Genomic DNA, 24,133 nt, shown 5'->3' with positions numbered 1-24,133 from the left:
GGAGAGGAATGATCAAAACAGAATTGGTGAGATGAATAAGAAACTGGCTGAGGAGGAAATAGGAGGTAATGTTGAAAGCAGATTTATTAGTCCAGAAAGGCATTGCTGGTGGAGTTCCTCCATGTTTTTTAAAATGTCTTTCTTCTATGGCACTAATCTAATTTTTTTTGAAATAATATGTGTTTGCACTAAAATAAGGTAATGATGTTAGTCCAAAAGTTTTCATAAGAAAATATTAAGGTGGTAATACCTGCTGATAAGAGAAGGAGACATTTTCAGTACATTTTCAGTTGGATGCCACACAGGAGAAATGTTGAAGATAGGAGCGATCAATATACCAAAATCAGATGAAGTACAATGCAAAGCAAGACTTCTGGACTCTGAGCCAAGAAATTTATTCTAAGCAGTTAGTTCATCAGCTTTGAGAGTGTACAGTCCATACTATAGTACTGCCTTGAGTTTCCAGTATGTAGGAGAGATTCCCTATGTGATTCTCAGTGAACAGTGAATTCAAGTTGAGACTGACTAGTGAACAGGAAGGCTGTAGAGAAAATCAGGGGCTTGGACAATGATTCAAAGAGATTCTATATCTATAATAACAAAGACAGAAAATAAAAACCAATACTTGAATGCCTTTCTGCAATATCCCCTCCAAACTTTTGACCCCTATGAACTCCAAGGGCTGTGGACATCACCTGATATCTGTGCGACCTGTTCTGAAAAGACAAGTACAGCTCTTGATTTCCACAAAATTTTGCCACAGTAGGCACTAAATAGGATTTACAAGAATTGGCCCAGAAAATGAATGCTTTTGCTCTCAAAGTTTTATGGACATTTTCCGTGCTCTAAATTATGTTTTGGTTCCCATAATCTATTTTAGCTCTCTTTTTATTTTCCAGTCACAGCTTCACTCATAGTACAGCTGTGGCATTTGTCTTGCAACAAGAAGGATCTGATAATCATGAAATAACCCAGATTTATGCCTGTAGTGCTGAAGCAGTGCCATATTTGTGAAAATAACTTAAGAGGAACAATATGCAGCAGATGTGAAGGTTTTACCTTCACATTTAAGTAGGTTTATACTGTCAGTGAGTGTGGGCTTAGCAGGGCCTGACAGAGTTTCAACTTACCAGATGTTCCATGTGATCAAATAGATGCTATACAGCTGTTTCCCATTCTTTTTACCGGGCTCAGATAAATACACAGTAAATGGTCTGAAATATATTTATTGTATTTTGGCAAATCCTGCACAGAACTGCCCACAGGCACCAAGAATGTTGGGAGAAACCAAGGGTACTCATAGATATGCTCATTTTCCATTACTGAGGAGAAATTAGTAGCCATTTGGTTGAAACAACCCTGATGATATGAGTAAGGGAGGAATAAAATACGGGGTTTTCCTTTGGTTGTGGATGTTGTGAGATTGGTGGCTGTATTTACAGAGCCTCTCCGGTCTGGGGGAGCTGTTACTTCCCCTGACAGTGTGGCCCTTCCAGTGGTGTTCAACTCCTGGGAGAGGTGGTGGGTTCAGTGGAGCAGCTGTCCTGCAGGTAGCTCGTGCTAATCCCAGCTCAGGCTTTCAGCACTGGAATGAACTGGTTTGGCTTCTGTCCTCAGTGCAATACAGAAAACAGGGTATTTCCAGAGCTTCTGGCAGGGCTGTCTGTGTCTCTCCTGTCCATTCCTGAGCATGGACAGCGTGCCCCAAATTAGCCGTGGGGTGTTTTTGTCAGCTTTTGGGGCTGAATCCAGCCAACTGCTCTGAACTGTTTCAAGACTTACAGGTCCAGTTTACATTAACTACCACACCTGTCAACTTGATTCAGTCACAGAGCAGCTAAATAATAAAAAGGGAAGTTTCATTTCCCTTCACCTGCTTTCCTGTTCTTATTTCTCCTTCCCCCCCTTCCCAGTTCCCCATGCTCCCCTCAGCCCTTTGACCTTACTCTGCTGCCTTCTTTCCCTCCTGTCCCCATCAGCCTCCTGCCTTTCCATAGCTCGTCTTACACCTGAAAAATTCTTTTTATCTATGAGAGGCTTTCCTTGTTCTCGTTTAAATAATTTTTTAAAACCTTCACCTTCTGTCAGAGAAATAACTTTTATTTTTCATTAATAATCTCTTTAGCACTTCTTGACTGCTATGTTCTTTTCAGATTTACAGCCAAGTCTTGCAAACGTTTACAGAGAAGTACCTGTTAAATTAAATTGAGAACATTCAGTTACAAGTTTGGAGGACTGGTTGATTGGAAAGATTTTTGAAATGGAAATATTTCTCGCTGTGAAACTTAGTGTTCATTTATGGTTCTATATACATTTTTAATAAACTTTTGTGACCTCAAAGTAGCAGTGGAACATTCATTAACTTCTGTTTTTAACTTTTATTCCTTAGGTCAAGATGTGGAACATTCTCACAGATTTTTAAATGTGCTGAGCAAACTTAATGTTGACAATATGACTTTGTACGCAGAATCGTGTGAAAGGACGACTACAAGCTGTACCATTTGATCTTAGTGACCTTAGTCGTTTTATTTTTTGGTATTGATTTTTATTTCAGGAACCTCAAGCATCTGGACTGCCTGAGTACATAAAAATTGTAGAAGTTGGGCCAAGGGATGGATTACAAAATGAAAAGGTAACCTAATTTTTTTTATTTTTGTGTGTGCTTTGACATGGATGTTAGTGTTATTTTCATTATGTAGAACATGTTCATCCTGCTAATTATGTTTCTTTTATTTTGTACTATTAAATATATCTATTTTCATATTGATAACTTCATTTTTATTAGAATGAAAGTCTATTACTATTTACTCAGGTTTTAGATGATATAATTTCTTTCTATACTTGACTAACTAGCCTTTCTGTTACTCAACATTTCTTTTTACTGGAATTTGTCTTGTCAGTCAATAGCATTCTGTTGTGACATAATTGGTAAATAGTATGAAACACTGGCTATCTTTGTAACTTGTGTTTCTACTTCAGTTGTTAATGTAGAAGGAATAGTAAAGTAGGTTTTATCATGCTTCCTGCTAAAGAGACAAGGGAGAAAAATATTACTCTTTTGATAGCATTATTTGTCTAAAGAGTGGTGGGGAAGCATGGAAGAAGATTGCAAGAGGTTATAGGGTGCATGTATAGAAACAGTAATCTATTTCTACAAACAGGAGGTAAGCTCACATATATCATTATTACTGATACCAGAGATCTTAGTGGTATCAGAAGAATAGTGTTACTCTGCCTCAGCTGTGGAGTTTTTTTTTGCTGGTTGCACTGTTAGTATTTCCTTTGTCAGTTCTTGCTAGTTTGGTGTTTGGTTAGTAACAAATAATGAGGCCAGATCTATAACACAGGAGTGCTTCCTTTTGTGATGGACAGAAAATGGAGTAACATCATGTATACTGTACCTTCCTTATACTTCCTACTATCAGGAAACAGTAGAGTTATGGTAAAATATCTAAGTGTAGTTCATTATTTTAAAAAAAGTGTTGATTATGTACAGGGAATATTTAACTTACAAAAGTTTCTTATATATGAAATACTTTGCTAAAGTATGTCTCCATGTCTATAGGTGATAGTTCCAACTGATACAAAAATTGAGTTAATCAACCAGCTTTCCAAAACAGGCCTGCCTGCAATAGAAGTGACCAGTTTTGTTTCATCCAAATGGGTGCCTCAGGTATGTAAAATCAGCTCCATTCAGAACTATTTCAATTTAAATGCCATTCCATTTATTTATTTAACATTTAGTTGTAACTAAAGATTTGGGATGGTAACACATCATTAATATAATTTATTGTTGTTCTTATTTCTTTTCTACTCTTCTAAAACTAGTAGTCACTAATGTAAAAAAGAAAAGTAGCATACGTTGTTTTCTTTTTTGTCTAAATTAAATTTAATTTTCCACATTTGGAAATGTGTTTGGGAGATCTAAATTTGGGACTTCTGTATATGTAGTATTAGTTAGGGACATTACCTATTTTGGAGTTCTAACACTATCAGAAGCTGCACGTAAATTTTGATGAATTGTAATAATTTGCTTATTATTTCTCCAGAATTAATTTTTACATTAGGTAGAATTCAGCAGAAACCTAGCCTTTCTGGTACTGGCAGCAAATGCATTGGCATTTAGAGTGCCGTGTTTCCATTTGAGATTTAACACTGCAAGTTCAGGCTTAGTCCTGACAGATAGCCAGTGTTTCATACTATTTACCTGAAATAAGTCAATACTTGTGTATATAATTTAAACTACTTTCCAAGAAATTGCACACTTGTTTGCACAGAAGCATGTGAATACTTTATGTTTGACAAGGAGCATACAAACTTATTTACAAATGAAAACAAGTGCATTAATTTGATAAAATACTTCAGTTTTAATAATGTCTACTGCATGTTGCACATTGACAAAATGTAGATAAATTTGGCTGTTTTAAACTGAGAATACATCCCGGGCTTGGACTGTATTCTGGGCTTTTCTCTGAGAAAAACATACTGCAGCCATACTTATTCATGAATTAGCAAAGCAAATTGTACAAATTGTCCTTTGCTTTATTTCGGTGCTCTCAGGGTCACCAGGGAAGAGTCTAGAAGAGGGATAATAGGAAAGGTGAAGAGAAGAATGATAGTGCAGAGTTTCTTTGGCATCAGTGCAGGGGCAGTGATATCTTGTCTGCTAAGATGGAATAAGTTAAGTTTTTCTAAGTGCCATCACACTTTGTCAGTTACTGCAACAGAGAATAATGTTGTTTTTTTAAATGTTAGAAGAAAAAGTCTAAAGCAAAGGTGTATTTCTTCCTTGTTTAATTATTTCCTTTTCCTGTGAGCCATTACGAGTACCAAATTTATCACAGGTTTGTCAGTTTAGAAAAAAAATGAGCAATCCTTTCTTATCTCAAATTCATTCACTCAATACTTTGTTTTAATGGTTTAATTAGTGTTTAAAATGTTTTTCTTTTAAATTTGAAAGATAAGATTGTGTTGCTTTGACAGAGAGTGCAGTCTTGACTTTGTCTTTTCTTTGCTCTTTCTTTTTTTTATGAGCCATGGGAATAGAATTTGTGGTTATGTTTAGATCTCATTCACTTATTTCTTTTTTTAGTGTTTTAAATTTTTTATGGTTTCCCACTCACTGTTGTTTTTGGCAAAGAATTTTTTTTACTGAAAAATCTTAAAAAGTTCCACAGTAGCAAGGTGCCATATAAAACAGGATCCCACACCTATAACATCAACAGCCAAAAATTATAAATATCTACTATTAGGAAACTTATTTTTAAAGAAATTGGGAAAAAGAAATATTTTATTATAATTTAAGATTTTATAACATGCAATATATGCAAAGATGGGATTTTACTTACAGGAAAAATAGCAGTGGGACAAATTTAATACATAAAATATGATTTGGATCTGCCAGATTTATACTGGTTGAAAAAGTGTCATTTTGGTTTTCCAGTATATATTAAGACAGGCTGTAATTGTGGTGAGTGAATTTAGTTCCAGCATCTGCCATTTAATTTATCATTTGGTTTCAGACATACTTTTTTGCCCTACTACTTATATTAAATTAAGGAATGAAATAATGTTCTTAAAAAACTAAGGTGTTAACAGGGGTTTTTTGTGAGATTATCAGATCAATTTAGTTCACATAGAAGCAAATACAAAAGGTTTTGTGATATCACTTAATTCCTGATAAGAAATTAGTTGTCTCTGGCTATAAAACACCTTTTGTACCATATATATGCTTCCTTATAGATACATGTAGTGCTTATATTTGAAGATTATGGATTTTTCTGATATTTTTAAACCATTTATTTTCATAGAAGGAAGTTGGGTGACAGGAAGATTCCATATTACAAGTAGTATTCTTAGTTAATAGTGTGGTATAATTTAATACCATGTATTTAGAATTGTGGTGCTACATAGCTATCAAGAAGGTATCTGCTGAAAGTAAGGAGTAATGAAAGCTCTGTAGTTCATTTGTCTTTTCACATGGTACTTCTCAAAATACTTTCCACCAGTGTGGAAAGAAACAGAAATCCAACTTAATAGTGTTTTCTTGAGAGATTTGCTTTTATGAGAGAAAACTCAGAATCATTAAGACATTTAGAGGGATATATTTTATTAATTGTATTTTCAAATGTGCACACTATTGAACAGTATTTATTTTCAAGCCACTTCTATTAAGAAAATGTGCATATCTGAAGAATCTGCCTTTAATTAAATTAATAAGTTTTGTTCATCTTCTTCATGGTTACAGGGAGTATATTTAATTTTGAATGTATGATAAAAATGCAAGAGTATCTTAAAAAGGCAGATTTTCTTTTGTGAGGGGAGACTAAGGAAAACAAGTAATCTGATCTTTGCTATAATAAAGAAGTGTTTTCCTCTTAGAAAGAAACTTCTGAATATATTAAAACATTGCACTATGCAGACATCTGGATTTTGCTGTATTTTTTAAAAGAGATGTGTTTAGTCTTTTCAAATGTTCTGATTATAGTGTTGAGTAATTCAAGCCCAATTATGCTTAACATTGTGAAGTTGCATTTATCAGAGTGCTGAAATTTTCAAGATTTCTGTTTTTAAAATCTCAGTGATTCTGTTAATTCCACCTATTAAGTCCAGTGAAGCAAATTTAAAGTTGCTGTAACACTTGATGAACAGCATGATCATAAGTCTGTCAGTTTATAATGCAAATTATTTTTAGAGATACACACAAAGGAACAATGTAGAAGTCTTAGCCCTAGTTGTATATTCATATAGATCTTAAAAGATTACAGTGGAAATAGTCATTAGTTAAGAAATTAAAAAAGAGTTATTGTACAAAATCATTTTAACCCCCTTGTTGTTAGACTTTTTGGTATAAACTGTAAAAGTAATGAAGGCAAAACCACAGTCTTAATTCATTTTCTAGTTAGCTGTATAAAATCAGACAATAACTGCTGATCAATAGAAATTATTTATATATTTTAGATGGCAGATCACAAAGAAGTAATGAGGGGTATTGAGCGGCATCCTGGAGTCCAGTATCCCGTTCTCACACCTAATCTTCAAGGTTTTCACTCTGCTGTAAGTGCCTTCGTACATGTTTTCCACATTTACCCCTTTTAAGGTTTCAGAAACTTTAAGTTCAGTACCAGAAACTAGCTGTTTAATGTCAGAAATAAGCTATGGTTTTTTTCATTCAAAACTCCCAATTTTCTTTATGAAAAATGGGAAAATTCACAGAATGATGTTAAGCTCGTATTTTACCAGAGATATTGACCAGGAGCTTTGTAAGTTCTTTTACATGATGTTTGTATAAAGGGCAAGACAGTTCTTTTTTTCTGACTTGTTGGCCCTGAAAAGTTTCTGAAGAGTGTCTTGGTGGAAAATACTGAAGAAGGATGAGAAATTAAAAAGATTTATAGCAATTCTGGATTGCATTTTGATTTGGTTTGAAAGTTTTAATTGTTTCAGTTCTTCCAAAATAGTTAAAATTATAGACTTGAAGTGTGTAAAAGTGTGAAAATAGAGCAGATCAGTTGTCTTGAAATATACACATTGTTAGTCAAATCTTTACACTTTTTTGTTTTCTGAAAAATTTTAATGCTTCTGCTTTTGTCCTGATGTAGGACAAGCTGTATTTGGAAAGCATACTTTTTGGTGGACATTTGTTTTCTAGTCTGTCATTCAGTTCCTATACTGAAATATCTGTTAAAACCGAATCCTGTGCATAGTTGACTTAACTATCAACAGGCAGATTAAAGTGCTACAACTTAGTCTCAATGGTAGTACTAGATTAATTAACTGTGCTTTATCTCTGTACTGCATTTGTAGATTATTCCTGCATTCTTCCTTGCTGATTTTTTTTCTCTCTGTTTGAAAGAATATTTGTCCCTATATGGACTGCTGAATTTTAGACATTATCCTGCAGAGGCAGAGAGTAAAGGCAAAAGCTCCATACTTTTCCATTGAACAAGAGTATTATTCTGACTGGAGAGTGAATTAGTTAATTATTCTTCTAAGCTAAAATGTTTTCTTCTCCTATCAGTTGGCTTTCAGCCTTCTAGTTTGCCTCATGTTATTTGATTTACTGAGGTACTGAGTACAAGCTCAGGCTAATTGCCCCTTCAGTGAAGTCGCCACATTTACACATTTTCTAGACTGATATTTTCTGAGGCTTCTCTCATGTATACATTTTCCATGTTATCCTTATCGACTGTGACACCAAGACCAGTGGAGCCCTTGATCCTAGATCTGACTCTAATAAGGAAATCCCTGCTGGTTATTGCTGCTGCTCTAGGCATATGCACACAGAGAGCTTTACCAATCATGAGAATGACTTCCTGGTGTTCAGGACAAAAAGGCAGTATGGCAGTTGTTGTATGATCTTTTCCTTTTCTGGAAAGATTAATATAAGTGTTAATCATTGTTTTTTGTATAGTTGATTCATGTGAATTCCTACATCTCATTACCTTTATCATCAAGTAAAAACATGTTTAACCAATTGCTAAGAAGAGGCAGAAAATATGCTATAGTGAATGATCTCAAAATTTGATTCAATCTGTCAGTATGCTATAACTAAAAAAAAAAATTGGGATTAAAATTAGATTTTAGTCATGAATTATATACTTAATGTACTTTAAAATTTTAGAATGTTGTACAGAATTAAGTGCTTAATCTAATAGTGTTATGATTCTGTTTTCTTGAAATGTGTTTTTTAGATTGCAGCAGGAGCTACAGAAGTCTCAGTATTTGGTGCAGCATCTGAATCTTTTAGCAAAATGAATATTAATTGTTCAATTGAAGAAAGCATAGAAAGGTTTGAAGAAGTCACTAAATCGGCAAGGAATATGAATATTCCAGTGCGTGGGTAAATATTCAGATTCTAAAGTAATACAGAGTTACTAGAGTTATTGTTACAGGGATTATTTGGTACCAGTAGAAAAGTTTATTACCAAATTTTTACACTGTAGATGAATTGCAATAATAGTCTTTACTGTGATTTTTATTTTTAGGTTTGAATATATTTTCTTATTTTTCCATTTTTGACTACTGTTGGTGACTCTTTTACTGTAGAAATTGAAAAAAGAAAGCTGTATTTATGAGGTTTTATCATACAAATTAGTTTTTACTATCACAGATGACAGAATAAAATTTTTTTGTGCTGTTGGGAATTTGTAATGCAGGCTCCTTACAAAAATGCCCTACAAATTTTTATTTTATTCTAGAATTCATAATATATCACTACATACATTGCAGCATCAAGGTATAAAAGCGAGAAAACAAATTTACTTATAAGAAAAACTTACTCTGTATATAAGTTATCCTGAAAATCCAGCATTGAAATTTTTGACTCTTCAGTGCATGAAACTCTAGAATTGTCCAGCATTTATTTTTTAACTTAAAATTATCCTGAATGGTACTTTGTCTTGAACAGTATCAGTTTTTATTTCCATTTTCTTTTGCATCACAGGTAAGAACTGCTTACCTAAGATTATTTGTGAAGGTCCTCGTGAATGCAGAAGGGCTCACATAGATTCAAGGAGAAACTCAGCAGTTAGATTCCTTGAGGATTACTAGTAGTGTAATCTGCATCGTGCTCAGAAAATACTTGGACTTGAAAATACATAGAGGTAGATACCTCAAAGACTTAAGTACTTGAAAATCAGTCTGGGAATAAATCCTAGTTTCTCTCTGTGCTCCAGAAATAGTGATGCAGGTAGTGCTACTGCACACTTTTTTTCACAACAGTGTGTGGTTGTTCGGGCATTTGCCTTAAGAAAGGGAAATCTGACTTCTAGTTATACCTCTGCCCCAGATTATCACAGAGCCAGCAGTATGGTTTAGGTTGAGAGAGAACTCTGAGTATCATCTTGTCCAATCCAAGGATTTGTGGTTGATGGTTGGCAAAAAATCTCAACCTGAGTCAGCAGTGTGTGCTCACATCCCTGAAAGCCAGTCATGTCCTGGGCTGCATCAAAAGCAGCATGGCCAGCAGGGCGAGGGAGGGAATTCTGCCCCTCTACTCTGCTGTAATGAGATGCCACCTGGAGTCCTGCATAGGGGGCTGCAGGGAAGCAGACAAAGAGGGACTCTGTGTCAGGAACTGTAACAACAGGACAAGAGGGAAAAGCTTCAAGATGAAAGAGTCGGTTTCATTTAGAGACTAGGAGGACATTCTTCACCGTGAGTGTGGTGAGGCACTGGCACAGGTCACCCAGAGAAGCTGTGGATGCTCCATCCCTGGAGGTGTTGTTTAAGGCCAGGTTGGATGAAGCTCTGATCAACCTGATCTATTGGAAGGAAGTGTTCCTGCCCATTTCAGAGGTTGGAGCTAGATGATCTTTAAGGTCCCTTTCAACCCAAACCTTACTGTGCTTCTATGATTTTGACATACACAGAAGAGCCAACCAAGGACAGCTCATAAATTCTCGGTTTCTTTTTCCTTTGCCTTGGTATATTTCATGAGGAAAATCAGCAAATAGAGAAGCAAGGACGTTCACTGTAAGAAATAGTAACTTGTACCAGAGTTTAAATACTTTTTCCAGTTGCTAATCTGCCAGTAGAGTCATGATTTGCCTTCCTGAGCAACTTCTCACATAAGAGGTCTGTTATTTAAAAGCTGTCTGCCACAACTGTTCATCACATTTTTTTCTAAAACTAAATTCTGAGCTGAGAACCTAACTAGCAATTTGAGTTCTCCGGGAAGATTAAGTTCAGGTATGCCTGAACTTTAGGTCCCAGACAGGTGTGGTTAAGGGAACAGGCAGTCAATTCAGACAAAACAGCAAGTGTATAGCAACAAACCTTATCCACTTGGGAACGTTTTTACACTAAACTTCTGTTTTCTGTTTTTTTCAGATGTCTAGGCATGTCAGGAGATATTTTCTTATTCACATTCCTGTATTTAACTAATAAAATTCAACTAAATGATACGATATAGGCAACCAACCATCCAGGAAATCCTCAAAGCCTATGTATTGTTTTTGGATAATTATGGAGAATGTCAAAAAAGGGGCTTTACAACTTGTCCATAACAAGTAAATTGTAGGTGTTGAAGAAGCCCCTCTGGTGTACTGTAGATTGATTTTCTGCTTAAAATATTAACTTGTTTTCTGTGCACTAGTTTTCACATGTTTAAAAAAGTGGCAGCCTGGTGCTTCCCCTTCCCCCTAGATTATGTCTATTGCATTTGTAACATACCAGAAGCAATTATTCTGGCACTGATACGATGATGTCATGTAAGTAATTGTTCCCATGACAGGATTCTACAACATTCCCAAACATTTATTGTCTGACAAACCATGTGGCTTTTATTTTTCTTCACACAGAAAAAGAAAAATAGAAAAAGAAGGAAAAAAAGAGAGAGAGAGAGAAAGAAATAGGAGGCAGAAAATGGTGAAACAGAAGACCAGCACAGCAAAAAAAAAAAAAAAAAAGTAATAATTTAAAGAACAAAAACAAAGCAGAGAGATAAAATGGAGGAGTATCAAGAACCAGGTGGTGAAGGAAACAGAACAGTACAGAGGTGAAGAGAAAGGAAATAATTGAAAATACAGGGAAAATACAAACATTGTATTTTGAAAGTGCTTATTTTGTGTATCCAGTACAAATATCACTAATTTCAGTGCAATATACAAACATAAGATAAACTTCATACAGTACATGCAGGAAAATTTTATTGAGTCTGTCATGCCAGGTGTGGTGTGTTACAGAGCACTTCAGCAGAGAATTGCTTAATATCAGATATGCTACAAAGTTATTTAAAGTTGTGAATGAAAATTATGTTAAGTGCACTCCAGCTTTCTTCTTTAGGTCTAGGAAAAGTGAATCATTCAGAATTGAATAGCCATTAACAGAATAATTCAGTCTGTGGTGGTGCCTTTTCCTGGTCTTAGAAGACTGAGAGCCAGACACAGCTAAGGGATAAAGGGTTTTTACCTTGGTAGTTTAGTAAGGATCCTTATGGTGCACCACTTCGCCAAGGTGGGATGTGCCGCAGTGCACACACACACTGATCGAGTATACAATTTATAGGCTTTACAAATTAGCATATCTAACAAGGATGCCCCAATGGAAGGTCTGGATTAATGGCATGATATTCTCCCATCCATGACATTCCCCCCTGGATGGGCCAAATCTCTAGTTTGCAGGATATGTTATAGAGAGGACCTTGATCTCCCAAGATGGCATCAACAGCCGCATGGCTTTCCAGCCTCCTGCCACAACACCTTTAGGATGTTCATTCTCCTGGCCCAACAAAATATTAGAACTATGCTAAGTTATCAGACTTAAGGAATTATAAGTATGCATGCTAAGAATACTGAAGAGACATAAAAGTTGTATAAAAGGTATATAAAAGGCAAAAAAACATCTTGGCACGAGTGGGATTGTAATGAAGTAAAGGATCCAAATAGAGAGGATATGTATATTGAAGAGAAGTTACAGTTATGAGAGTGTTACATGTATCTTCATCACATTATATTAGTTTGAGAATAATTTAACCAGTAAAAAATAGAGGTTGGGGCACTTTGACCAATTGAAAAGTTAAGGAGAGAACTAGTATTTTTCCAGGGTTCATCTAATGTAGCTCAATAATAAAATAGCAAATCTGCTAAAACCTGCTGAGAATCTAAATTGCAGAGTAGGGATCCTAATTTCATAACAAAAAGCCTTTTCTGAGGCAATAATTCTCAGTATCCACTGAACATGGATTTCGTGTATGAAAATACTGGAAAGAAGGTTTTGAGCACTATAAGTTAGAAGATAAAAGGAAACTGGTTAACCCCATACATCTGTATTTTGAGTGCGCTTCTAAAAAATCCATCCCGAGAATATTTTAAGGAGTCAAAATAGTAGTTATTAATGAGAAATAAGATAGTACTATGGATCAGACTGTAGACAAGTATGTTTTAAAGAGAGTAATTGCAAAGGATTGTGATACTTTGACTTGTGACCCTTCTTGTTCATACTCATTCAGATGCAGTCCTCATGGGTTGCAGAATTACAAGAGTCCATGGGAAGCATTGAGACAGAATGATTACTCAGAAATAATAATCAAAAGGGGTTGTTTAGTTTCCATATATTACCATGTATTTTGTTGAGTAGAATTCTGAAGACCAGAAAAAATTAGCAGAAGCCTGAATATGGAAATAGAGGATTCACAAGGACTTCTTTTTTTAATAGTAGATCTCCCAGCAGTTGAAAAAAGGTCAGGAAGATAGACTTAAAACTTCTAATCAGTTAAAAAAATGAAAAAAATACTCTTTAAGAAGAAATATCAGTTTTGAATTCCAAATCCAGAAAGTAAGTAAATCTGTTTCCAGCATTTCAGATATTTGTGAGGAGGAAGGTTATGGAAGCAGTCTGACATTTCAGACTTAATTCTAGAAAGCTACTATGATTTTCTCTGGTAGAAAAGCCTGTACTATAGGGAATTCATTAGTACTTGAGAGAAAGTAGTTAATTAGTTCCCAAATGTTGCAGAACATTTGGAAGACTTCTGGAGTTTTTCATTGCATTTAATGAGATAAAACACTAGGTTTCTCTTCCTCAATGAAAAACATTAAAATATGATCACTAAGTAAAACTTAAACTGAGATTTCACAGAAATATTCAGTGCAATCCCGGTGACTTTTTCCTGGAAATAAAAAAAAAAAAAAAGAATTAGCTGTTGAATTTATGATTCCATATTTAGCTGCTGCTGAAGAGGCTGCTTTTAGTGACAGATACAATAAATGACAATTTGGTATCCTGATTCCATGCACTCTTTTAAAATGCTGAGACAGTCAGGGGTTTCTGGCAAGTTTTTTTGATATTCAGTATTTTGAATAGGTGCTCATGGTTTGACTGGTTGTTGCTCCATTGAAGAATATTAGTTTCAGGTTTTTTGTTATGTGGCTATTATTTACTGGTAGTAATTATATATTGGTTTTCACTGTTGTAACATGAGGCACATCTGAGCATGACCACACAACGAGCCTGAGCTTGTAATCCTAAATTTTCTAGTAGTTTACTAGAAGAAACTAGACAACCTTCTTGCTGTGGTTTACTGTACACAGTACAGTATCTTATCCTGCTACAGGATAAGATGAAATGCTGTCTGGATGATCTATCCTTTTGGCTGCAAAGGAGTTTAGATCCATCCAGTGTTGGTGGCCTGTCTTAGGCTAGGCTGTGGATGACTCTCTGTGATATCAGTAGTAAGAACAAATTAATCCCATCCTACCTCTTTGCTTAGGCAAAGGATTAGGACCCTGTAATTTGTGTAAATTACAGGATATAGAAGAAATGTATTAATAGGCTTTGTGCTGCAAGGTGTCACAAAACAAAGCTGTTGACTTACATAGAAAAAGATTTTTACTCTGTGGACATAGCTTTTAATCAGCCTTTTAGATATTCGATGATTTAAAGAACTATAGCCAAAACCTTCAGCCCTTCCTCAAGCAAGCTCCCAGGACTACACATTTTAAATTCTAATATAAATTTTGTAGGTTAAATGTTTTGCTAGAATTACTAAAGTAATGAAAGTAATAATATGTATAAATTGTGTTTGTGTTCATTTCAATACAGAGATTGTTTCCTTTCTAAAGCACTCTTATTGTTTAAAGTGTTATTTATTTGCAGGAAATGGATAATTTAGTGCCTTGCCCTAACTCCTTATTTGAGCAGTTGAAAAATTTTCCAAAAATAATTTTAAGGGGTTCAAATTGTATTTCCTATTTTTACTGGCAATTTACAATTTATGTAGTGAGCATAAATCATTGGCAATCCTTGAATCTTATGAAAAATGCACTCAAAGAGTTGAAACTAAACTTTAAGCTTTTGCATGTCTTACTGTTACTACAGCTGCACTAACATTGACTCCATCATCATCCAGAAAATTTATGCTATCAGCTGTCACATTTAAAATCTGTAGCACAGTCCACAGTTTTCTAAATGTTTACTAAATCAGTTCAAATGTTTATGAAGAATTGAAATGTTGCATATGGTCTTAGAAGTTTGACCATTTATTAGCATCATAAAGGGGTAGGGTTCTCTTGGTTTTTGTTTGGGTGTTGGGTTAGTTTGTGAGTTTTTTTAGTGCATACATAAGAACTTTACAGTAACATCTGGGAAACACTCTATGAAGACACTGAGCCGAATCAGTTATGAGCTGTGTGGTCAGCTAATGTGTGACCTATGTGTATGTTACTACTATGTATGTTTTACATGTGAAGTGACACAATATAGTTCTGGTTTTAAATTTGCACCTTGCAGTGCATAATTCAGGTACTATTAAAAATATCACAACTTATTCAGTGATTTAAAATTAAATTTTAACAGCCAGGATTGATAAAAAATGGTGGGAAATGGTGATTGGAAGTAGTCACTTGGATTGTTCTTTAACTTGTGTATCATGAATGTCCATATGAAGAAAATGTTAAGTAAATTCTGAATAAGTTGTTTTCTTCCAAGGTAATGTATTCCGTTAAGCTAGATTCTTCTAAGTTAATGTATTCCAAAATTTAAAAAGACACAGGAGTGAATTGCAATTAGTACAATAGAACAGTAAAGAAACTAAGGCAGTCCTTACTGGTACTTTTCACTCTTTCCAAAAATGTTGCTTAGGTCCTCTGACCATGACATCAAATCAGACTATCTCCATCTGAAAAATGCAATACTATATAGGACTGCCTTATTCCTAATAAAAAATGAACTAGGAATAATTCTATAGGATACAACCTGAAAGGTTGTAATTTTTTTGCTCTACTAAAAAAAACATTTCTCCCTGGCCAGCAACTGTATTTATATCCCAGACCTGAAAATGTTTCGTGGGAGTAGCCCTTTTAAGGCCTTTTGTTCAAATGTGAATGTGTATGTGAATGTTTAGAGGTTCAGTGTTACAAAAACAGATGCAAATGATTGGTGTAGAAATACCTCTAGAGGCATTTCCTTACAAAGCTGCTGCTTCATCAGTTAAAGCACATGCAATCACACGTTAATTCTGAACTGCTCTATGTGATTCCTTTGCTTATGTCCTTTGCCTTTTATGAATGAGTTGTGTGGTGCTGTTCACAGTGCATAAAAACATTTTGAAATGTATCACTATTTGGCTTACATCTGTGTTTATATAGAATTCAAATACTTGTTGATATACTTGAAATATAGGAATATTTTTTTCCATGACAAATAGATAACAAATAATGTTGTGTATTACTATTATTACTACTACTACTACTATTATTATTATTATTATTACTATTACTATTATTATTACTACTACCACCTTTTGCATTGTGCCATAATAAAACTTACAAGTCACAACATACATAATTCTTTGCTGATTATAGGAAATAATTATTGGCTCACTTTGATGCTAATACATATTAAACAAAATATAATCAAGAATTAAAGAACTGATTTTAGTAATCTTTGTCTTGTGCTAAATCTGGATTTTTTTGGAAAAAAAAAGATGTGGAAGAATAAATTCCTTTTATTTTAATGTACTTGTAACAATTGGTTTTAGAACTCATAGGAAAGCCTTTTTTGTTTATAAAGACACATCCTGATTATCCAAAACTCCTGATTATCAAGATAATCAGATCTTTATAATCCAGTTTAACAACGTTCTTTTATTCTTCTTTTATTACAGTCCATCCTAAGTAAGTTAAGTTGAGATATTAGGATGGCTTACAGTAGTGAATCTTTTAGATGTAATTAGAAATACCTTAAGATAAACTCAACAACTCAGTTTTGCACAAATACATACAGTTCAAAGCTGTGTATGTCTTACAAATACAGACAGAAACTCAACTTATATTTTCTGGTTTTCTGGAATACTTAGGGCTCAAATACACATTTTTTTTCACATTGCTTTAGATTCCCCATTTTAACTGTGTAGTTTAGCATAGTCATAATTATTTTGAGAATGTTGTGATTTATACTGTTACCTCTTTTCTAGATAGTAAGACCCGTATAACACCTTCATGTCACTGTAAGTGAGCTTATATTTGGGATTGGAAACAACAAAATGTAGATGAGCATTAAATAGGCTTGGAAGAAACACATTTTTGTATGTGAATGGTAAACATATCTGCAGGGTTATACAGTATTAAGCCAGCTGGAATTAGTGCCCTGGAGAAGTTTAAGAAGCCAGAGATTGCTGGGATGTGGGGAAGTAAAAATGATCCCTGTGTCTTCTTAAAGGGTAGCATAAATCAGATGTGAAATATTAGCATGAAATTCTAAGATAACAACGTGATGTGTTTGCTAGTATGTGATGCCTCGATAGGTAACTTGAGAGAGTTACTAAAAGTTAAATGGTTAAGTGGCTCTTCATTATTGTAACAGTTTGGTTATATTTTTAGAGAAATAACTATTTCCTAGAACATAGTTCACAATTTAACAATGTTTTTTTGGCATTTAAAAAGATTAACACATATTTTTCTGTAGTATTCACTGAGAAAAGGATACATTACTTGCAACTGGGCACTAAATACATAGAGAGATTGTATTCGGTTTTTTGTAGGGCAGGAGGGAGGATCTCTGGGAGGGTTTTGAATTGTTTCTTAAATCAAATGTGGAAAAAAAGATCCTGACATTATTTACACATTCTGGACTTGGCTTGGAGAATCCATTTCTGGAAGAATCTCCTTCCTCTCTCTCTGTTTTCTTTTTGTTTTCTCTCTCCCTACAGTAAAGATTCCCTATTTTTAACAATGGTTTTCTTTGCAAAGAGACACAATAGATCAACCTTAATATTATGAATTCGCCAAATGATAGGCATGTACATTTTAGCACAAACATCCAGTAAAAATAAATACATTTGCAGTGAGCATGGTAAATAATGTGCAAACTTACACTATAATAATAAACAGGAAACAGCAGCATCTGAGTCTGCAACTGGCTTCTCAGGAGGCTTCATGCTTCCAGCTGTGGTAGCAGCTGTGGATCTGGCTCTGGGACTCCTGCTGAAACAAGTTGACAAAGGGCTGATTGCAACATGGAGTTCAGTTTCTGCTTGGATTAATTTTCCTTTTAACACACTTTGGTTAAGAAATATTTGCTCATTCACTCTGTTTGTGGTTTTACATCCTTCTCTTCATAGGCACTGGGCTAATGTGGTTATCACCACTCTTAGTGACCTTGATCACGGGGACCTTGTACTGTCTGTACCCTTCCTGGAACATTGAAATTTGGTTTTGGCATACTGGAAGAAATTAAAAACTCTCTTCCTCTTCCTTCTCTCTCCCCATCCCCGGAGACTGTTCAGCATTTTTTGTGCAAAATATTACACAGGAAAGTTGTGAGTTTTTTGGTTTCTTTTTTGTTTTATATGCATAGGAAACAATTTTGTAGAAGACTGAATGATACTCACCTGCAGACAGACAAGAGACTGGGTAAACTATGCCAGGTGAAACAACTAGAAAACTTTTTCTTAAAGGGAGGGATTCTGATTTCTCAAAACCTGAGTGAGCAAAACAGCATGTACCTGTGTGTTGCTAAAGCAGCTATATAGATGTGTTCACTTGCAAGTCCTTCTTTCCATCTCTGGCCTCATGGGCTGTTTTCTTTTTTTGTTTGCTGAAGATAACAGTTAAGCTGTGTCTGCCCTTGATTCAGCAAAGATTTAAGCATATACTTAGAATTAAACACTTCCATTGCAGATTCCACTTTGTGAACTCCCAGATATTTGCTTCTGCTCTCATACTGTGGAGTGTCTCCAGTGAATATTCTGAGACCGGGACAGTCTTTTTCATTATGGTATATTTTTTCTTTCAGTTCTGCTATCTTTTTTAGAAAACAGCTGTATTCTCCAACTTAATTGAATTCACAAATTAAATCCCAGTTGCCTCTGTAATTTATTGCTCAAAATCTTCACTTTCCTCTGCTGCTTTTTCTTCTAAGAAAAATAGATACGATATCCTCTTCCTTCTGTCCTTTCTCCTCCACTGTCAGAGCAGCAGAAGTTTCTTGTCTACTTTTCATCTGTACCCCCTCCACTTGCCCCAGTGACCCCATGTTCTGTTCTTCCTCTTATTTCTTCTCTCCCTTATTCTCTTTCTTAACCTCTTACTGTCCTCTGGCTCTTTTCCACTTACAATATAAGCAAGCATTTGCCTCTTAAAAATTGCACCTTTGACCCTACTTGGTTCTTCATATCATATCTCATGGCCTATCTCTTCTTCATTCCTAAGCTCATTGAAGGTGCTGTTTATAATTACTGTCAGGAGACCCTCTTCTGTGATTCCCTCCTATAACTCCTACACTTTGGCTTCTGTTCCTTGCTTGCAACTGCAACAACTTTCACCAAACTCCCTGATGACAAGATCTCGGAAACAGTAGTCTATCCTTATTCTTCTTGATTTGTCAGTAGTGTTTGCTTCAGTTGACCAGACTATTCCTTTAACTTGTGTCTTCTGTTGCTCTCTATGGCTCTGTCTTGGTAATTTTCTTCTTTCCAAGCAGTTCTGCAGACTCAAAGCTTTTTCCCATGTTGGAGCCACATAGGTGAAAGTCTTGGTGCTCTAGTTTGGTTGTATTCTCTTGTGAGTTTAATGCCCCATGGATTCTTTCATACTCAAAAATAAAAGAAAAATGTAACAGCCAAATTTATCTGTAGATAACAAAGCTGTGTATTGAAACCTATTTCCTCACACATCCACTTAATGATTTGGAAACACACAAATGCAATTACGAAGTATCCCACTCGGCGCTTGAGTTTATCTTGAATTGAAAATATCTTGATTCTAGATATCCTGGCAAATACTCAGACCAGATACATAATTTTCTCTGCTTTTTCATGCAGACGTGCATATTTTCTCCTTTCACATGCTAGGGTCTCTGTACCCCAGCTAACAGTACTCAGTGCTAGCCTGTGTATGTTCCAACTTGCATGTAGTTTTCTGCAACTGACTCAAGTTGTATCTCATTTCCTATAAGAATACAGCAAGACCTTTTCAAAAGGAATTCCAGAGGGCTTGCTTCATCTTAGGCCCTGTGTTCTTCAACATCTTCATAAATTACTTGGACCCAGGACTGGAAGGGATACTAGGCGAGTTTGCAAATGATATAAAACTGTGAGGAGCTGTCAACTCCCTCGAAAGCAGGGAGGCCCTGCAGAGAGACATTGACAAATTAGAGGGCTGGGAAATCACCAATGAAGGGAAGTGCCAGATTCTGCACCTGGGATGGGACAGCCCTGGATGTATGGACAGACTGGGGAACGAGATTCTGGAAAGCAGTGCCATGGAAAGTGACCTGGGGGTCCTGGTCAATGGCAAGTTGAGTATGAGTGAGCAGTGTCCTGGCAGCCAGGAGAGCCACCCCTGTCCTGGGGGGCATCAGGCACAGCATCACAAGCCAGGCAAGGAGGGATTGTCCTGCTCTGCTCTGAGCTGGGGCAGCCTCACCTTGAATATTGTCCGCAGTTTTGGGTGCCACAATATAAGAAAAATCTTTGTGAGCATTCTCTATGTGAGCATAGAAGGGAAACAAAGATGGGGAAGGACCTTGAGGGGAAGCTGTATGAGGAACAGCTGAGGTCACTTGGTCTGGAGGAGACTGAGGGGAGACCTCACTGCAGTCACAGCTTCTTGTGAGGGGAAGAGGAGGGGCAGACCCTGATCTCTGCTCTGTAGTGTCTGACAGGACCTGAGGGAATGGCCTGAAGCTGTGTCAGGGGAGGTTTAGGTTGGATATTAGAAAAAGGTTTTTTTGCCCATAAGGTGGCTGAGCACTGGAACAGGGCATTGGTCACAGCACCAAGCCTGACAAGAGTTTGAGGAGCGTTTGGACAGTGCTCTTGGACACATGGTGTGACTGTTGGGGATGGTCCTGTGCAGGGTCCAGGAGCTGCACTCAATGTGAGTCTCTTCTAGCTCAGCCGTTTTTGTAATTCTGTCTGCTGTTTTATGTCCTTTATTAAAAATGCTTGTCCTGACAAATGTCTGGAGTGCACTTTACTCTTTTATAGCTGCATTTTAAGTATTTCACTTTAAAATTCATTGTTATCACCACATCTCTACTTTTTATTCCAACTCATTAAGTGAAAATATTAGATAAAATTCTGCCAAGCTCATTCTTGATAAACTCTACTGAAAATTTGTTTTTCCATTCTCCATAGGACTTTGTTGTCTCTTTGGTAGGAAGTTCTTTTCCAGTCAAATTCTTTCAGTAATCCTTATTTTCTTCAGTTTAATATTGAATATCAGATGCCCAAATAGATTATTTGTACCATATTTTCCTTGTTTAAAATGTCAGTCTAGTTGCAATGGTTTAAGTATGCAGAGAGTTCATAATCTCAAACAGATTTGTGTATTGTAGTAGGCAGATTCCTCAGGTCACTGCATACTTCCATACCCCAGCAGACCCAGCTGAATTATGTGAGCTCAGGCAAGTTTCTGCTCTCTGGTGTGAACCACAGGGAGTATTCTGTTGTTCCCTAGATACCTTTTGGCCTGCTTTTTCTTTTGTTCACCCTACTTTATTCCATATGTCATTCATGCCACATTATCACTACCAAATGCATGTCTTCCTGATCTGACATATGTAGCCATTAGGAACCTGTAAAGATATGTAAGTAAAGGGAACATGTGCACATATGTACTGTATGTTTTGCATTTACTTAGTATTTAGTTCTGTTCTTAATCACTTTATAAAAAGTACTGTGGCTGATATTAAAAATAATTTCAGTAGGTGTATGCAATCACTAGCTCTAGGCACTGTAGTATTATGTAAAAACCAATCCTTTGGGTCTGAAGTTCTTCATGCTTAGTTTCATTTGGAATACTGTATGCATAAAAAAAATTAAGGAAATTATCCTGAGTTGTTTTTGAGTTATGTGTCACTGAAAATCAGGGTAGTGTTTAACTGTTAACAGTAGTTACATTATTATCTTTAATGTAGATATGAAAATTCAGAATTTTGGAATTTAAACAGTGACATCTAAATTGGGGCTGATAGTTAATGAATTCTGTGGCCAAGTTTCAAAAACCTGGTTTTCATAATGACATACAGATAATTGAAATCATGCCTAGTAGGCATCTGGATTAAAATTATGAGCAGGATGTAATGGACCCAACCACTTTCGTGGAAGCAAAATTCATTTCCATTTCTTTGTCAGAGCTAATCAAGCTCTTTTTAGATTTAAGGCTTGCTTCATTCTTACTGTTACTTGTTACGGTGAGCCAGCATCATACGTTCATATAAGGGATAGAATATGCTCTATGCATTAAAATATGGACTTTTTTTGCAATTTGTTTTTGCCTGTTACTGATCCTGATTTCACATTCTATCAATCAGTTTCTCCTTCAACTGCAAAGAAACAATACATCCTTTACCCCACGGACCTTGACTACATACAAACTGGCATCTGTTCAATCCCTTTTGCATTATACAGTGTATAATTTTACATTATATCCTTCAGTGTTGAGCGAAACAGAATGATGGGAGATCGATGAAGGCTCTTGTTCTCCTATTAAGCAGTTGAGCAATCTCCCACTGGGGCTCTGCAGGCCTTTGAATCTGTTGTAAATCCTTTTACAGTCACACTTTTGATTTAACTGGATGTTTCTGGTTAGTTTAATCATATTCCTGATCAATTTAAGATAAACAATTAGAAGTTTAATTAGAATTTCATGGCTCTTAATTGTCATTAAAAGTAGGAAATTTAAACTGAATTCTATGCTAATAGAGCATTAGGGCTGAACAACAGAAGTTTCATTGTGGCTTTCAGTTTTTGTTCTTTGTGGAGCCAATAGCTGCTGAGGGACACAGTCTGGCTTCTCAGTTTCTTCTTGTCTCAAGGCACACCTAAATTACAGCTTGGAATGGAGCTATGATTCTTCTGGGGCACTGAAACAGAAAAGTCAGTACAGAGAGAGAGCATGGAAGCTTTCTCATTCACCACAGTTGTGATGAGATGGTGGGGTTGCCAGAAGTAGTCTTTGTCTATGGTTGCTCACTATGGTCTGGGGAGGTAGTACAAGGACGAAAGTGGCATCTTCCTCTGAAACCTTGTCAGGGCAAAGTTTTAGCTGGTTCTTGCAACTTCAGAAGGAAATACCAATAAAAACCAAGTGTCCTACAACATGGTCAACTTGGCTGCACTGCCAGTCCTTTATAACTCTTGATATATATTGAGCATAAATAAAGCTGTGCATTGCTGTTCTGTAATCTGAAAGGAAAACTGATAAACCTTCTGTTTTCATATGATGTAATTTTGACTTTTCATTCAAATCTTTATTCTACATTAACTGGTTTATATGTTCAAAATTATATTTAACCTATTTTTAATGTAATATAGATGAATACATACATATATTACATTATGTTATGTTATGTTATGTTATGTTATGTTATGTTATGTTATGTTATGTCATATTTTATATATACATAAAACAGAACATTTTGTGTTCTTTTTGTTATAGGTATGTGTCCTGTGCCTTGGGATGCCCATATGAAGGAAATGTTGTACCAGATAAAGTGGCAGAAGTAAGAGTGAATTTCTGGCTTGTCTTTTTAATGAATCAAAAATACATTTAGAAATGTCTATAAGTAATTTTCTTTACTTAATCATAGAAAGGTCTTTAATGGATGAAATTTAAGGAAAACAAGCAAAAAGCCTAGCTAATGCTAAAACTTAGTGCATAACCACACTTTAACATATACAGTTAAATGTGAGGGAAAAAATACATATTTTTGATTTTTATCAGTCATGAGAAAAAGTATTATGCACTATTTCGTCTAGCAAGAAGGTAAGAAATAACTTAAGGAAATAGAATCAAGCACATATGTCACTGGACTCTGTTGTACAAGAGGGTTTCCAGCACAGCTTCTTGCTTTTAAATCCATTTTATGCTGGAATAAGCACATTGTGTTGTCATTGTGCTTCTGGTGAGGGTCATGTGATTGACACATGAACCAAAACTCACTCCCAGTATGCGTTCTTAAATTGCTCTAGTGCCATGATGGAATAAGTTGCAGCTTTCCTCTCTGACCCTTTCCTCATTTAGAATAAAGGATAAACAAAAAGATACCTTAGTCCAGCCTGTTTTCCAGAAGAGAGATTACTAAAACACAAGTGTAAAATTTTGCAGGAAGGCAAAGAGGTCATCAAAGCTTAAATGGACAGGAATAAACCAAAGTGGAGTAAAAATTTGGAGGCTTAAGGCAGAAC

The 24,133-nt window shown here is 35.6% G+C and overlaps 1 protein-coding gene across 1 annotated transcript in view; it reads left to right on the top strand.

The window, feature by feature from the left end:
* HMGCLL1 (3-hydroxymethyl-3-methylglutaryl-CoA lyase like 1) overlaps window positions 1-24,133 on the top strand; it is a 75,101-nt gene that overhangs the window by 16,691 nt on the left and 34,277 nt on the right. The window contains exons 2-6 of the mRNA XM_056488109.1: window positions 2,555-2,632; window positions 3,566-3,673; window positions 6,961-7,056; window positions 8,694-8,842; window positions 23,385-23,448. Coding sequence (XP_056344084.1) covers window positions 2,555-2,632; window positions 3,566-3,673; window positions 6,961-7,056; window positions 8,694-8,842; window positions 23,385-23,448 — 495 coding nt within the window. The remainder of the gene's footprint in view (window positions 1-2,554; window positions 2,633-3,565; window positions 3,674-6,960; window positions 7,057-8,693; window positions 8,843-23,384; window positions 23,449-24,133) is intronic.

This window comes from Oenanthe melanoleuca, chromosome 3 (assembly GCF_029582105.1).
Source record: "Oenanthe melanoleuca isolate GR-GAL-2019-014 chromosome 3, OMel1.0, whole genome shotgun sequence".
Taxonomy (NCBI): domain Eukaryota; kingdom Metazoa; phylum Chordata; class Aves; order Passeriformes; family Muscicapidae; genus Oenanthe; species Oenanthe melanoleuca.
This window is presented reverse-complemented; position numbering and strand designations above follow the sequence as displayed.